A 16137-nucleotide genomic window follows, 5' to 3' on the forward strand; every position below is an offset into this window, starting at 1 on the left:
TAGTATTTTCGTTTCTTTTGAATATCATTTGGATTCGTCTGGGTAAAACATTACTTTTAATCTGGGCCATGAAACCTAGCTGGACGGTAACTCTGTTGATATCTTGTATGTTAAGATATGTATTTTATTACTTCTTTTTAATATTATCACATTACAGATTCACCAAATCCAGACGGTAATAAATTAAAAATCGTTTAAATCCAAGAATGAAGATATATCGGATTTATTAATATCTCACCTCCCTGATCCGATATCCGTCACGTCTGCGTAGTATTTATCATACATCGTCGAAGTTAGAACACCTCACACATTCCCACAATGCAATACCTTTGAAAATAGGCGCGTCAAGATGGCGGACACATCGGTAGAAAGTAAGGATACACACACAATAAACTTAAAATTAACTTTTAAAGCATGATTTCCTCTGTATAACATTACATAAGGATCTTCATATATTTAGTTAAGACTTAAATTATTTTATAATGCGTTTAGTAGGGTTTACAATGCCTTTATTGCTTTCTATAGGCTAGGCCTAGCGACCCCAGACCCGTTCTGATTTGATGTCTGGTGGCGATAAAATTGGGAAGTAGCCGGACCATGTCATGATTGAGTGGAGGAGTCCAGGCCTAGGCCTAGAGCTAGTTAAGCTAGTTTGATTTTCTAGAATCTATTATACAGTTACAACCCCCTATATCCTATGCTTATTAAGTAGGCCCTAGGCCTAGTTCGGCGCCCCTATTTCTTTCTAGGCCTCCCTAGTATTAATTAGTATATTAATTATTATTATTAGGCCTATTATTATAAAAAAAAACATTTTTTAAAACTTTTATTTAGATTAGGGCCTAGGCTAGGCCTACCTTAGGTCTATCTAAGTCTGCTAAAATACTATCTGGGTAGACCTAGAGAGAGGGTAACTAGGCCTAGCTATCTATGGGTTAGTAGTACAGGGATTCCCGTAGTACAGTAGTACTGTACAGTGTAGGTAGTAGGCCTAGTGAGTACACGTGACATACATAGTCCCTGCTATATTATTATTAGATGATTTTCGTGCTACAAATTGTTATTGTATACCTTCTAGGCCTAGCTAGTGTCTTTGGCTTATTATGATGATATCGGTCATGCTTGAAATCAACTTCCGGCATTTTGTATGGTGCACCGCCATAGCTATACTTTTGATGATATCGGTGACGGAACTAGAACTAGATTATTTAATTTATGTTGATATTTTTTATTTGGTTAAATAAATCAATAATTAAATTGTTTATTTTTTATTTTTTTAATATTAACTTAACTAAAACAGTGGCATGCCAATCTTTTCAAAACTTGCACAATAAGAAAAACATTTTTTTTAACGATTTTCTAAAAAGGAACACATTACAATTCATTGAAACCTGTAAAGATAAAATGAAAACACAAATTATTATAAAATAGGAGATGAACATTTCTATTTACTGTATTAAAAAAATAATACCAATCGATCAAGGTTTTAAAAAATGTCAGTTGTATTAATTAGAATTTCTATATTCAAAATTAACTAAAAACATAATGAGCGTTTTCATTAAAAACAGTGACACCTAGAAACGCCGATAAAATGTATCTAGTATCTATCCAAATTAGCGCGACCAATATAAAATGTGGCCGATATCAAACGTAACTAATATTATAAAAAGCGTACAGTATCTAGCAGCGCTCCATACAAAATACTGGATGTTGATTTAATCGCGACCGATTTCATCTGACACCATGTCTTTAACATATTATCATAAAACTGGACATTGATTAGTATGACCCCATTCATATACAAAGTAAACACTGATTCGAATTGACGAGCTGGGTTTTCGCATAACGGATCATATTTGTGGAGTTTTGTCAAATTCTGACACGATTGTGCTGAAAGCTCTGGTTGATTTGACATTGACTGAGATTCACCCTTTTGTTTTTTTAATTTCACACAGACTCTGCAGAGGCATTAATGAGTCTACGAAGTGCTGGTAAAAATAAACCATCACCATCTTCATCACAGGAGGATAGTCCTCGCAGGGTAAGTAACTTATTTCATGTGTGAGGAGTACAATGTATAAAGTTTTATACTAACTGCCAACTTTTTCAAGTTTGTAGCATTAATTTGAAAATGTTAAATGCACCCTCTCTACTCTATGTAATAATCGTAAAATGCAGCACCGCCTTCGTATATGATAAACATCCTGATTTTGAAATTTTCCACAGGAGTGGAAACTGCATGGCATTACGCACAACCAAATTAATTTTAAACATTACTGGATTGTAATTATGATTTTAAATTTAGAACTGTGCATTGCATACAGTAAGAAAAAGTGTACAGTAAAAAACAGTTCATTCAGAAGCCCTGTCTTTTGAGGTGTGTGAGTGCAGTCACTCACCTAACAGACTCCAAAAATGCCTACAGTACATTGGTAAACTTTACATCAAGATCCAAGCTGCACACCTACAGCACAGTGTGCAGTTTGTATCTTTATGACTCTGAATTTGATTATCTGTTCAATATGTAGCACACTTGCATGGCCTGCATAATAATGTATGAACCTTAACTTCAGTACAATACAATATGTATATTTCGAATAAAAGGTAACTCTGTTTTATTTATTTTTTCTTTAGCCACCACGAATCCGAAAACGAAACAGATTAATTTTTGATGACTATGAAGATACATCAGCTATATCTCTGCGTTCATCACCAAGCAAAAGGTCAAAGTCTACGCCCCTGAAAATTGTTACACCAAGACCAAGAGAAAGGCGTGCGGTAAGTTTTACTATTCTATAAAGTATAGGGTTAGGGTTTAACACACTTAGAAAAATATTTCAACCATATTGAATGAATACTGAAAATGTTATGGTTATGGATGATAAATTTAAAATTGTAGCTGTTTCATGCAAAAAAACCATACACACTAATTATCTATAGTTACAGGCTTTGTGGCCCATAAGGCTGCAGTGGCAATTTTCCAGTTGGTTCTGTCCGTGGCGATTTTTGTTTTTTGCTTAGTTCCATGTCCTATATAATAATAATTTATATACAGTAGTGCACATATTCTTTTATTTATCTATTAAGTTCATATGCTTTAGAGGTCCTAGATATTCTCTCTCTTTTTCCACTGTACTCCGCCATGTTGTTTTGGGCCGTCAGACTCTTCTCCTACAAGTATTTTGCTTAAGCAATATTGGTTTATGACTAATGCAAGAGAATACAGAATTAAATACCGTATTTTCTTGCCAGCACAGGTACCGGTACACTACATAACAAAAAAAAATACAGGATTAAAAACCCCAATTGATTCCGGTCTCGATCATCACATTACCAGTTTTAAAAATTGTTTCTGTTAAGCAATTTTTTTCTATCTTTTTAATAAAAACTGATTTTGCAGAATACCATTCTTTTGAGAATTTTCAGCAGAAACAGGCACTGTTTCAATTTATTCATGGTTTAAATATTATATAAAATATGATATTGTTTATACTTATTTTTAATTATTAGAGGACTGGTGGAAATGTGTTGAGTACGCCTGATAAACGAGCTGCTCAGAATCTTGGTACACGTTTAAAGAATCTGCTTAAGTTGCCTAAGGCATACAAATGGTGTATATATGAATGGTTCTACTCAAATTTGGACAAGTAAGCTTCTTTCATCATTTTGTAATTTTGAACCTTACAAAGTTGAAATCAAATAGGTTTATAATAGCCGCTAAAAATCTTTTTTACATAATATATTGAGGGTGTAATACAACATACCAGTGGTAAAGTTTGGGCTAAGTGTGGGTGACCAAGCCTTGCATAAACTCAGAGGGAGCACATTTTGAGTAAATTATCTATGTTATGTTATAATTGTGTACTTTCTTAATTCAATAATGAAGGTAATAAAATAACAAGGTAAAAATAAATAAAATAATAACAAATAAAATAAAACCAAAAACGATTAAATTTAAAAAAAAAAAATTGTATGGATGTATCTGATTTTATTATTGTATTGGTAAAAATTGTGAAACCTGCCCTCCCTCATGTTGATGGTTCTTTGCTCAGAATGCAATGTTTAGTTACGGGCTAGCATATTTTGAACATCTTTCCTTGTGTCCAAAATGCTAATGATAATTACATTGGTGGACAAGTTGGTCTTAACCTTGTTAGTGTAGGCTACCTTTGTAATGTCATTTGGGAGCTTTTGATTTGCGACAACTGGCAATCAAAATGTCACGTCAGTTTATTCTGCACATATATTGGGACAAGTTTCCTCACCTCAACGACACCTCAATTAACCTGACCTACAGGTCGTCGCAAATCGGAAGCTCCTTATTATGAAGTCCTGGTTACTTTATCAAGTGTATCGACTCTAAATTACAATTTGCTCACTCCTTTTTATGTCTTGTATTTAGAGCTTTATTTGAAGGTGAAAATGACTTTTGTGTATGTTTGAAGGAGTCGTTTCCTCAATTGAAGACGCGCCATTTGACACGCATAGAATGGATCACAATCAGAAGATTAATGGGCAAACCTAGAAGGTATCATTTTATAATTTATAAAGCAGTTTTTCACAAGATTAGGAAATACAATCCCAAGGTCCTCGCTTCAAATCCTCAAATAAGATTGAGGTTATTAATAGCACAATTATTCATCCTGTAATTCGTGTGTTGATTTTATAATATTCTACCTATGAATACAGAGCACTTGAAAACATTTTTCAATTTAATGTTAATGTTATTCTGTTGATACAATTTTGTATGAGATTCCAGTACAACCACCCATATACCCCAATTCACACCGTAATTGCAATTATAAATTGTTACTTTGGTACAAACGTGTGAAACCATATCCGTGTTACATCAAAATACATTCTAGTCCTCACAATAGATGTTTTAGATTGGTACTGGCTTTTTTTCAAATAGGAGTATAGTATAAAATTTATATTTACAAAATTGGTAATTACCATGGTGAAATTAAATGTTTCTATTTTTAGATGTTCGTCTTCATTCTTTGCTGAGGAGAGGGCAGCATTGCAGACCAAACGTCAGAAGATACGCTTATTACAACAGAGAAAAAGCCACGAACTAGACCCAAGTGAGCTCAAAGATCTACCAGAAGAGATACCCTCACAGCTAGTCATTGGCACTAAAGTAACAGGTGATTGTATTTACAATAATATATCTGCTTTTTTAGAATTCACTTTCAGTTTGAGTTAGTAAAATTAAAGTTTAACCAATATTTTATGAGAGTACCAGTTTTCAGAGAATAGAGTTTGACAAGATTCTACTGTATATCAAAATGTGCTATACATGGAATAAAGACCTTTCGTTTTCACACAACTATGTAGCAGCAGCAATTCTGCACATACTTGTGGCTTTAAAATGACTTTTAGTCTCGAAAGCTGTGTATTGTTTGGTAGACTTGACCCTTTCATTTCAGTACATACTAAAAATTGACAGATTGTAAATAACTCCAAGGATTTTTGTTGCGAATTCTCTTCCAGGCTAAATTTAGAGCAACATGTTGAAACTTGTTTGTTTGTTGTCCATGTTATTATCTCTATTCAACTACTAACAATAGAAGGGTCACTGATTTGTAATCTCATCACTGTACTGTACAACAAAGTTTTGTAAAAGTATTCAAATTCTTTGATTTTTTTAGCCCGACTTCGGTCACCCGTGGATGGTTTATTCACTGGCCAAATCGATGCAGTTGATCCCGCAAATGCAACCTATAGGATAACCTTTGACAGGCCTAGCCTTGGAATTCACACTATCCCAGATACGGAAGTGCTGGTAAGTACAGTATCAATAAAAAATGTAATCTTCCTTTTTGATTGGTTGATTCACATCATGTGCCACACTGACTGTACATATTCAAAAACCGACCTTTAAGGCCCATCTATACTACAATGATAATAATCGACGATAACTAGATATACACTTTTCCTACAGAAAACAAAATCAACAAATTTCAACTTAGAACTGTAGGATATCTATTATGCTTTCTTTAATGAAAATAATGTTTTCACAAACTCAATCAGATGGAGTTAATATTGTAACATTTTTTTATTTTTCTTATTGATCATGGTGTAATTTGATTAGATTTTTAAAAATATTATTTTCACCAACAGCATAAATTGTTATCCTATAGATCTACTAGGATGAAAACTGTAGAAAAATTGTATGTATATCTACTTATTGTTGATCGTAGTATAAATGGGCCATATAGTTTTTTTTTCTGTAATGTTTCAACTCCGCTGCCACATTCTGAGGACTTTATTTATTACATATAAATAGGTGTGTTATAAAACAATGGATTGCCATACATCAATGGGATGACCCACAATTTTCTGTTTTTCTTAACTTGTCTACTGATCAAAAGTGAACTTGTCACTGGTAGCCAAAAATGTATCTTTGCATTAAATACCACAACTGTTTGTGTTTATTCTACATAGGGCAATGAAGAACAAGAAACAATTCCTCTATCTTCATTTACAAAGAACTACAACAGACCAAGGGCAAACTTCTTCTCTCCATCAAGGTCAGTTTATTGATAGAGTACAACATTTGATTTGACGATTTTGGCACATGGTGTGCAATAGTACTTACTATTAAACGATCATGTAATAGTACTTTTTTTTGGTGTAAATTATTGTCATTATCATTGTTCTGATCTTGTTGTCAATGAGAGATCGCGTCATGTGTGTCGCTGCTTCCGTTCCTGTAACAACTGACGATGCTGCTATTGGATTTCAGTTTTGTTTTCGTATGCGAGAAGATTTTTGTTTGTACATGGAAAAAGTACTATTTCATGATCGTGTGACCCACAATCGTCCAATCAAACGAAAGTAATTTATTTAACCGTTATATAGTAAGTGTTATATTTTGTTTTTATAAATTAAGGTTTTGATTTGATGTAATTTTCAGAATAACAGCTGGTCTATTGGAATCACCTGGTCTAGAGCATGACCCTGTTATGAGTCTGTCACCAATGAGAGGCAAGTTCCAGGCAATGAAAGAAAAGAAACTTGGTGGTTTTCCTATCAAATTTTTACTTTTTGTGGTAAGTTTAGCACTAATTGTGATTTGGTGGTGATTGCTTACCAATCCTAAGGTCATGGATCCAAATCCTGTCAAAGTTCCAGACCAATACAGTCTTGTATGGGACTTGGTAACTTACTTAGTAAGCATGGGTTTCCCATCCTGTAAGTCGTAAGTCATGTATTTGTTCGAATGGTATGAAGATTGGGGTTTCTTAGACTTCACTCACAAACCTAATAGCTTTTAGAAAATTTGCAATAACATTCTTGTATAAAATACCAAATTAAACCTATAAATCCCAAAATTTTGTCTAGGCTTTAGTTATATTGCAAAAATAGTTTTTTTTATTTCAATCCAACTTATTATTTTGTTTTTTTCAGACTAAATTATCAAAAATTTTGGTCCATAAAAAGGATTTAATTCAGAAGTTACGAGAAATGAATGCAGAGGCTGAAAGACAGGTAAAGATATTGAATATATTTATGCAAAGTTGTAATCTAGAGTAAGCTATGCACAAAAAGCAAGTATTGATAAATGCCAACCTAAATGTACTTTTGCACTTTACAGTAATAAAACACAACTGCAGTTTTGCTATTTGATTTGTTTAATTGTTTATTGTATTGTTTTAGAAATCAATGGAAATCATGATAGAGATGGAATTCAAAAGGATGTATGCTAGCAATGTCTTGGAATTAGAGAGATTGAACAAAGACTTGAACCGATATCTACTGGGTGTCCAAGAGTACTGTCAAGAGGTATGTAGTAATTTTACTAATTTTTGCTATGATTTTACAGTTAACCTTGATTTTAATTTGTAATACTATATGGCCTTGTGGATGAAAACTTAAGGCCAATTTACACAGACAAGTGGTAACTAAAGGTAAGTGGAAAACCACATGGCTTGTCCCACATAGAACCTGTATATATTCTGAGCGCTTTTTCGCTCAACGCCCGCCTGCTCCGTGATTTGTGTAAATGGTCATATGAAATAACATAGATTCTATTTATTTTTTGCTTATCGTTTAGCACCTACTGTTACCACTTGTCTGTGTAAATTGGCCTTTACTATAAACAAGTTTTCTCCAGACTTGGAATACAATTAGGAATGTTTTATGTAAGATGTACCGTATCAATGTCAAATTAAATAAACGCGTCTTTTCCCCCACCCCATCCTCTCTTGAATAAACTACAGGTTTTAGAAAGTTATGAAATTGTTTGCAAAATTCAATTGTTTTTAAAGCCCTAGAAATTGGTTTTTGAAAATTTAAATGTTTGCCTCTGAAAAAGAGCCTTTCACTCAAAGTGTATAAATGAACCCCGATAAACACCATCCTCTTTAATAACCTTCCTATAAACAATAAACGTCTTGGGGCATAGAGATTGGTTTGTTTTCAAGAAGAGAAAGTCTTGTCATGGTGGACACAGTCATTTCCATTTTGAAGCATTACATTTTTTTCTGTAAACAATAAATGCTTCATTGACTTCATGTACTGTAAGATTTTTCCAAGATTATTGGATTGGTAAGTATACAATAGCACATCCTGTCATGTGCATTCATTTCTTTCAGTTTGTAAATCATACAGTAGGCTGATTTATAGTCCAATTATTGGGACTGTATGATGACTTAGGAAGTTAGTCTAGGGCGCACAACTTTTCAATTTCATTATAGTATAATAATAGTAATTGTTATTATGGCCACACCTGATCATGTGACCTATGCTGAAGTACTGTTGGCATTACTGTAGGGCATTGGATATTTTGTAACTTGGCAAGAAAAGACTCTTTATCAATGAATGGTTATTTTATATTATACTTTACTTTTATCTTTACACAAGAGAGTAGTTTTTTAGGACTGACTTGACCATGAAGTAAATAATGAATATAAAAAATAGAAATGTACTAGTATCTGATCCCTAAAAATAGAGTTATATAGTTAGCCTCAGCAGTAGAGCATTTTAAGATTGTTAGTTACTAGTACACTAGCCATGTTCCTGCAGTACAGTAGTAAATTGTAGGCCTACTTAATAACAATAATTTGGTAAGTTCACATGTATACAATTTATTTCACAAAGTTTTGACTAATAATAAATTACCAATTTTGTAAGGAAACATTCATTATGATGATTGTAATGTCTGTAGTTATGTTTTGAACAAAATTACAATTTTAGCTTTAAATGAAAAATCTGCAGCGGAACAAGAAACAAAAATGAAAGTACTGTAAATAATAAATATCTGAAAATAAATTGCAAAACATGATTTAATATACATGTACAAAAATGTATGTTAACACATTGGTTTTAGCAGTTTTAGTGTGATTTTACACATAATATTGGGGTCCAGATGGAGCAGAGTTTTTTTTGTACTGTCCCCCTAAAAAAATAATTTAATTTGTTGGTTGAATATGCCATTTTAATGTCGTATAATACAGTTGAATAAACCTGAAAAAACTAATTTCAAGCAAAAAATTTTTAAAAGGGTTTTAGTTAAATTTAATCATTCATTTTGTCTTTTTATAAGTGAAAACTTGTTTTTTTCTACTCATGTGTGATAAACTGTATTAAAACTACAAAATGGCCTATTCAAAAGCTGATTTTATTAATTTTTCATGTTTTTGAGAGACAATGCATCTTTAGCGGGCCATATGAAATGCCCGCACATGCTGTGTGTCGAGAACCTCAGCTATAACATGTTGAGCATTACATAGTATTTACAAATTAATCATGGTGGCAAGGTTGCTAATAATTTTAATTTTTTTAAATAGCATTTAAGTATCATTTATACGAAAAACTGGTCTCAGAATTTCATCTTTTAAAGTCTGTGGAATTTCAAGCGAGTGCACAGATTGTTGTCTTACAAGTCTTCTCATCACTTGAAGGCACCGCTCTTTGAGGCTATAAATTGGCAACACCAAGGTTACATTATATTCTTGGTTTTCTGCCAATTCCTTGGGATAATACACTTGTTTTTCTGTCAATCCTTCCTTATAGACTATTTTATCACCCGTAAGATTATCCCTAAAAATCCACGGATGCGTTGTATATGTATAGATGTTAAAAGTTTGATTTGGTGATAGGCCAGCTGTGTTGTTATATGGCCGCCATACAGGTTGCCCTTGATAGTTGAGCCAGATTACTCGAACATTTCTAGGTGACTTGTTTATAAATTTTACATATATTCTTGTCTCACTATTTTCTGATTTTATCCTTGAATGTGGCGGCATTGTTTTTCAACCTATTCAAAACAAAGGGGTGTATACAATTAAAGCAAGTTAGTTTATTAAAAACAATGACTGGCATGCCATATATATACTACAGTCACTACTTTGGGCTGACAATGTCTGGCTTTCTGGAAAGTCCAGTATTCAGAATGCATTTTTAATGGTAAAAATAAATTTGGGAAGAAAAGTGTGGTTTTAGGAAAGTTTCCGGTTTTCAGAGAGTTGACTTTTATTTATATAGTAGTATTATTACTGTAAACACTAAATAAATAGAAAATGCTACGCAATTTTTGTATTAATTTTTTTTTATCGATCAAAAACTAAATCCTGTCACACTCACTGCAAACCTTTTAATGTCTATCTACTCTAGCAAATAAAAGTCAATTAAGCTAGACCTAAATCTCTCATTAAAAATGCCAACATCATTTATTTACCCTGGTAGGGTCTAGGCCTACCCCAGGCCCAGTAGACATGGATGTACTGTATACAATTATATGGTGGCCTAGCTAAGCTGCAGTGTCGTTTTATTTCATGCACACTGCACTGTGTTGTCACCAATCAATCGTGTAGCTGGGCCTAAATCACAAGATAATTTACGCAATATTGGTTTGTTGTACACGATGTTAAACATTGTGTACAATTTAATAGTACTTACAAACACAAATACAATATAAGCAATGTTCTAAATGAACATTTTATATCAAAATTAACGTGATCTAATTCGAGAAAAAAAATCAGCCGTCACGTAGGCCTCTCACCATGATAGGAACCATACTGATGCCTATACTCTTACGTCCAGACTGTACATAGCCGCGCTAATAGTATGATTGAGATCGATACAGACGCACAGATAAGAGAACGTCTGGTAATTGCTGCTGTTAGGTGCGGACTGCGGAAAACAACAACAAAAGAAGTTTGCATGATGGTGGATAACTGAACAGCATAACGAGTTTAGGACATTTTAGCAACAAAGAAATATGTATTGCATTGAATATATGTATATAAATAAAAATTGGGAAGTGTAAGAAATAGTATGGCGGCTGAAATAGCCGAAGAACAAGCAGTAGAAGAAGAGTGTAGCCTAGGCCTACCCGCTCCACCGCCGCTGTTGAGACCAACAACGTCGTCGCAGCCACAGACGCTTTCACGCGGTGGACTGACGACTGGAGACATTGATGAAGAGATTATCTGTGGGCCTAAGCCCAAAGACATATGTTCCAACAATCGCATGCTTTTGTGCATGAAATCAAAGCGTAGAAAGAATTATATTCCAAAACGAAGAACTCAGGTTTTTGTTAGCGACAGCAATGGACATGATACAAGCATTTCAACTGAATTTGAGGAGGATCATGTTGACTCAAACGATGTCGATGTCTCACAAGAAAAAAGTAATGATTCCACGTCTCCAAAGAAAGCACGCTACGAATGCAATGTATGTTGTGTTATGGAATTTGTGCACACACCTGGTTTGATATATGAATCTTTTAGCAGACGTTTCTTAGACTTTAGGTTTTAGAGCACAATATTAATTTCTTGCCAAGAAAGAGGCCTTAATTTAAATTTGATTGTTTTAAACATTTTATGGTTAATTATGATAAAAAGAGCAATGCACTACATAAATAAGTAGCTCGCGTCGAATGTTCTCTCGTAGACATCTTGGGTTATACATTTATTTCATATTCTTTGGACAGAACAATTTTCATAAATTAAAATGCTACTATTTTTATTGCAGATTGCTCCCGGTCAAGGTCTAGAACCAATGGATCAACCAATAGAACAGAAGTTAAAGTGCGACCAAGAAGCGAACCAAATTGTACACGATGCCAATCTAGCCTTGGGTGGTCGAGCGGTCAAGAGTGGCCATTTGAATGACCTCATAACAAGACTAACCTCTCTTATGTTGCAAGTGAAGGTGAGATTCTATACTTTACAAGATTGATTTCTACTTCCAAAACTTTCTTTCAAAATTGTTGATAAAAATTCTCAATGATGACAGTATTAATCAAGTATTCTTTAAGTAAATACAATACATATTTTGCGAAGGGTATGTGCTACCGCCCAAATTATATGATACACCACCAATATAGCATGGCCAAAGAACTTCCATAGCAAATATCCTCTGGGGAATGGTGAATAAAGATGATGGCTGAGTAAAGCTTGAAGAAAGGAAAACTTGATGAGGAAATCCGTTGTGGTATCATGAATGTAAATGTTCTATAACTGGTGGCAGAGGTCCTGAAAACCTGGTGTTTTGAAACTCAGATATTTAAAAAAATGGGGACGGCCTGACATATGGTGTCTGGTTTGAGTGTAATTTTAATTGATTCAAATAAAAGATTTAGAAAGATATATTAGCTAAAGAAAACACATTTTGAAGGTTTAAAGGACACTTATGAAAAAAATATATGTTAGGATTTTGTAAAAATGTTCTTATAGCTAATTGTAATTAATATATTGTATAATATTGTAATTATTATTGTCCAACAGAACCTGGCATCTGGAGATTTGAATTCCTATGGATTCCAGTCATTAAATGAGTCATTGCAAGAAATTAAGAATAATATTGATCCTTCAAATTTTACGTAAGTAGTCAATCTTGCTTTATAGGTCACAAAGATTTTCTGCTACCTTAATGAAAGCGGTATAAAACAATATAGTGTGCAATAAAAATTTTAAATATATAGAGGGTGCTATATTGGTGCTATATACCATAAGCTATATAAATAAATTGTTAGCTTGCATCATCTGCGCAACATCTACTAAGCATGTGTATGCCAGTGGTATCAACAATAAACTTTCATTTCAATAAAGTCATTAAAAAAAACCTAAACGCATGTTTCAGGTAAAAAAAACAAGTCAATTTCCCGTGGGACCACATGTTTTTTTTTTACATTTTGGTGACGCTAATTATTTTACACTAACAAATCCAAATGACAGTTGTTAGGTGGCTGTTGATTTGCAAAACAGGGCATAAGAAATCCTTTGTTGAATACATGGGCATCTCTGTAAGCAGTTGTTACTTGTGAAATGTCATGTGTGTTTTGTAAAATGTTTAAATTTCAAATTAATATAGTTTGTCAATTTCGAATCTAGGTTTTTAAAAAAAATGTTAGATTTTCGAAAGGAAATAACCAATTTTCTGGAAACAGAAATCTTCTAAAAACTCACTAATATTGTGACCTTTGGACCTCCTGTGTGTTTCGATTAGTTCAACAATTAAAAAATGTATGTAATTTTCTTGATTGTTATGAGTTCATTGTTAACATTTTATCTTTATGATGACAGGTGCTTCCAGAATAATGTGGAGGTGCATGTTGCACATATTCAGAGTGGAATGACTCAAATGGGAAACCTACACGCATTCTCAGAAACCAGTGCACTACCATTCTGAACAGGTAATTCTGCATAAACACTAACACATTAATAACAGAACGAGTTTAATATATGATGGTCAGAAATAGTGAAACCTTGTTACTGAATCAATAGCAACAATTTGTGTATAGTGATGACAAATAATGCCATACTGTTCATAGGTCATACCATTTCACAATAGAGGTGTTCATAATAGCATAAATTGAGGTGTATACAATTTCTGAATTTTGTTTATAATTTGTTTAAGATCTGCAATGTTGTGGAGTGATGTACCAATTATTAAAACCAAAGAAATGGTCAAGTCGTATGGACAGATCAGATGACAGTGGCATTAGGACAAACGATTGTGTTGTATTGAATTTAACACCATTCGGACCAGAGAAAAATGTTCCACAAATGGTCTGAGAAGGGAAAGCCTGAACCATGGAAACACACAGCAGGCATTCAAGATGTTTAAAATGAGACGAAGTACCATAGGAATGGTGCTTCTATAGGTCCGGAGGCTTGCTGTACTGTAAGCCTAGTCTTACAATAGTAAACTACATTTTGCAAACTCCGAGTTTGTTAAGAAGTGGTAGCGTAAACCAGCAACAAATTGCATAAAACTAGTTAATGTTTGTGAATTGAATCAATCAAATAACAGACATGTGATGCATGATGCTGCAGACAACAATTTAAAGACCTGCTAAACAGTGAAATGTTTGGTTACCACTAGCGATGCAACTTATGCAACAAGAAAATGCCCATCCAATAATTGTGTTTGCCTCTGCCTGCATGAAATCAAACCTGCTTGGTTGCACATCAACATCAGTTGCCATAGACTTTGACCTTGTTCACCCTGCGTACTTGACTGTGAGGTGTAATACTCTGTTTCTCCAGTGTTCTTGCATTGTTGCGTGAAACCAAACTGATTTGATTTCCCGTAGCAATGTTCGCAGCACTGTTCTGTCGTCTGCACTTTGTGTTGTTGCGTTACGCTGCATCCTAGTAAGAACCATGCTTTAGTGTGGACTAGGCTCAAGATTTGTGATCTATTTTTTTAGCAGCTCCAGATTGTTATAGAAGAGTTGTTATGCACGTAAAGCATTTATTTAAAATACAACAATACAGTTATTTGTAAATCATAAGCATTTACTGTACAGTATATTACAATAATAAATACAATACAAATGTTATAAATAATATTGAACAATGTACATTAAACATTGTAAGTGTATATAAATTATTATGCTGATTTTAGTTTAATTTAAAGTTGCATAATGTAGATATGTTTGTTTCGAAATTTTAATATCAAATTATTGTCAAATTAAATTGTAGAAAAATATTTTGGACTTCTCATTTTTCAATAAACATTTTCTACATCACATACTGCATTATGTGTTGTTTTTTGTCATGTGGCCATTGGCTAGATTTATGTTATATCCTTGTTATTCAGTGGGATCATCTAGTGATTTGTTTTAATCAGCAAACTTATGTGTGGTTTCCATTAGGTCGCAACTCAAATAATTTGACCAATCATGACTCAATAGATCATCTATAATCAACCCAAATTACTAATACTTGGTTCCCAAATAATGCAAGCGAGTTGACCAATGACAAGCTCTTGATTAGTCAACTAGCTTACGTTGCGCTTACATCTTTGCGTTGCGTCCTATTGGGAACCAAGCCTAAACATTGGATTGGATTCCAATGGGATGCAACGTAAGCGCACCGAAAACAATTTTGAGCGTCCAATAAATAGCCAGCTATAGCCAACAAATAGCATAGCCATAAATAGCAAGCAAATAGCTGTACAATTGCTATACTTGATATTGCTACAAATAGCAAACCAATAGCTGTGCAATTGCTATACTTGATATTGCCACAAATAGCAAACCAATAACTGTGCAATTGCTATACTTGATATTGCTACAAATAGCAAACCAATAGCTGTGCAATTGTTATACTTGATATTGCCACAAATAGCAAACCAATAACTGTACAATTGCTATACTTGATATTGCCACAAATAGCTGTGCAATTGCTATACTTGATATTGCCACAAATAGTAAGCCAATAGCTGTGCAATTACTATACTAGATATTGCGACAAATAGCAAACCAATAGCTGTGCAATTGCTATACTTGATATTGCCACAAAAAGCAAACCAATAACTGTACAATTGCTATACTTGATATTGCCACAAATAGCAAACCAATAGCTGTACAATTGCTATACTTGATATTGCTACAAATAGCAAACCAATAGCTGTGCAATTGCTATACTTGAAATTGCCACAAATAGCAAACCAATAGCTGTGCAATTGCTATACTTGAAATTGCCACAAATAGCAAACCAATAACTGTGCAATTGCTATACTTGATATTGCTACAAATAGCAAACCAATAGCTGTGCAATTGTTATACTTGATATTGCCACAAATAGCAAACCAATAACTGTACAATTGCTATACTTGATATTGCCACAAATAGCTGTGCAATTGCTATACTTGATATTGCCACAAATAGTAAGCCAA

The 16137-nt window shown here is 33.6% G+C and overlaps 1 protein-coding gene across 3 annotated transcripts; it reads left to right on the top strand.

Moving 5' to 3' along the window:
- The first annotated feature begins 315 nt into the window (after window positions 1-315).
- LOC144849248 (protein lin-9 homolog) lies at window positions 316-14986 on the top strand. 3 transcript variants are annotated; one of them, XM_078706319.1, is made up of 15 exons: window positions 316-371; window positions 1956-2041; window positions 2635-2778; window positions 3511-3647; window positions 4403-4528; window positions 4984-5147; window positions 5652-5785; window positions 6448-6533; window positions 6920-7055; window positions 7414-7494; window positions 7663-7788; window positions 11983-12162; window positions 12738-12832; window positions 13536-13645; window positions 13870-14986. In XM_078706319.1, exons 1-14 carry the CDS (start codon window positions 350-352, stop codon window positions 13639-13641), a joined length of 1623 nt encoding a protein of 540 aa, XP_078562445.1. In that variant the 5' UTR covers window positions 316-349; the 3' UTR covers window positions 13642-13645; window positions 13870-14986. The 3 variants fall into 3 exon arrangements, with proteins under 3 accessions (XP_078562445.1, XP_078562446.1, XP_078562447.1); XM_078706320.1 differs by having other exon boundaries at window positions 13888-14986; XM_078706321.1 differs by having other exon boundaries at window positions 13914-14986.
- The last annotated feature ends 1151 nt before the right edge of the window (window positions 14987-16137 follow it).

This window comes from Antedon bifida, chromosome 7 (assembly GCF_963402885.1).
Source record: "Antedon bifida chromosome 7, ecAntBifi1.1, whole genome shotgun sequence".
NCBI lineage: Eukaryota > Metazoa > Echinodermata > Crinoidea > Comatulida > Antedonidae > Antedon > Antedon bifida.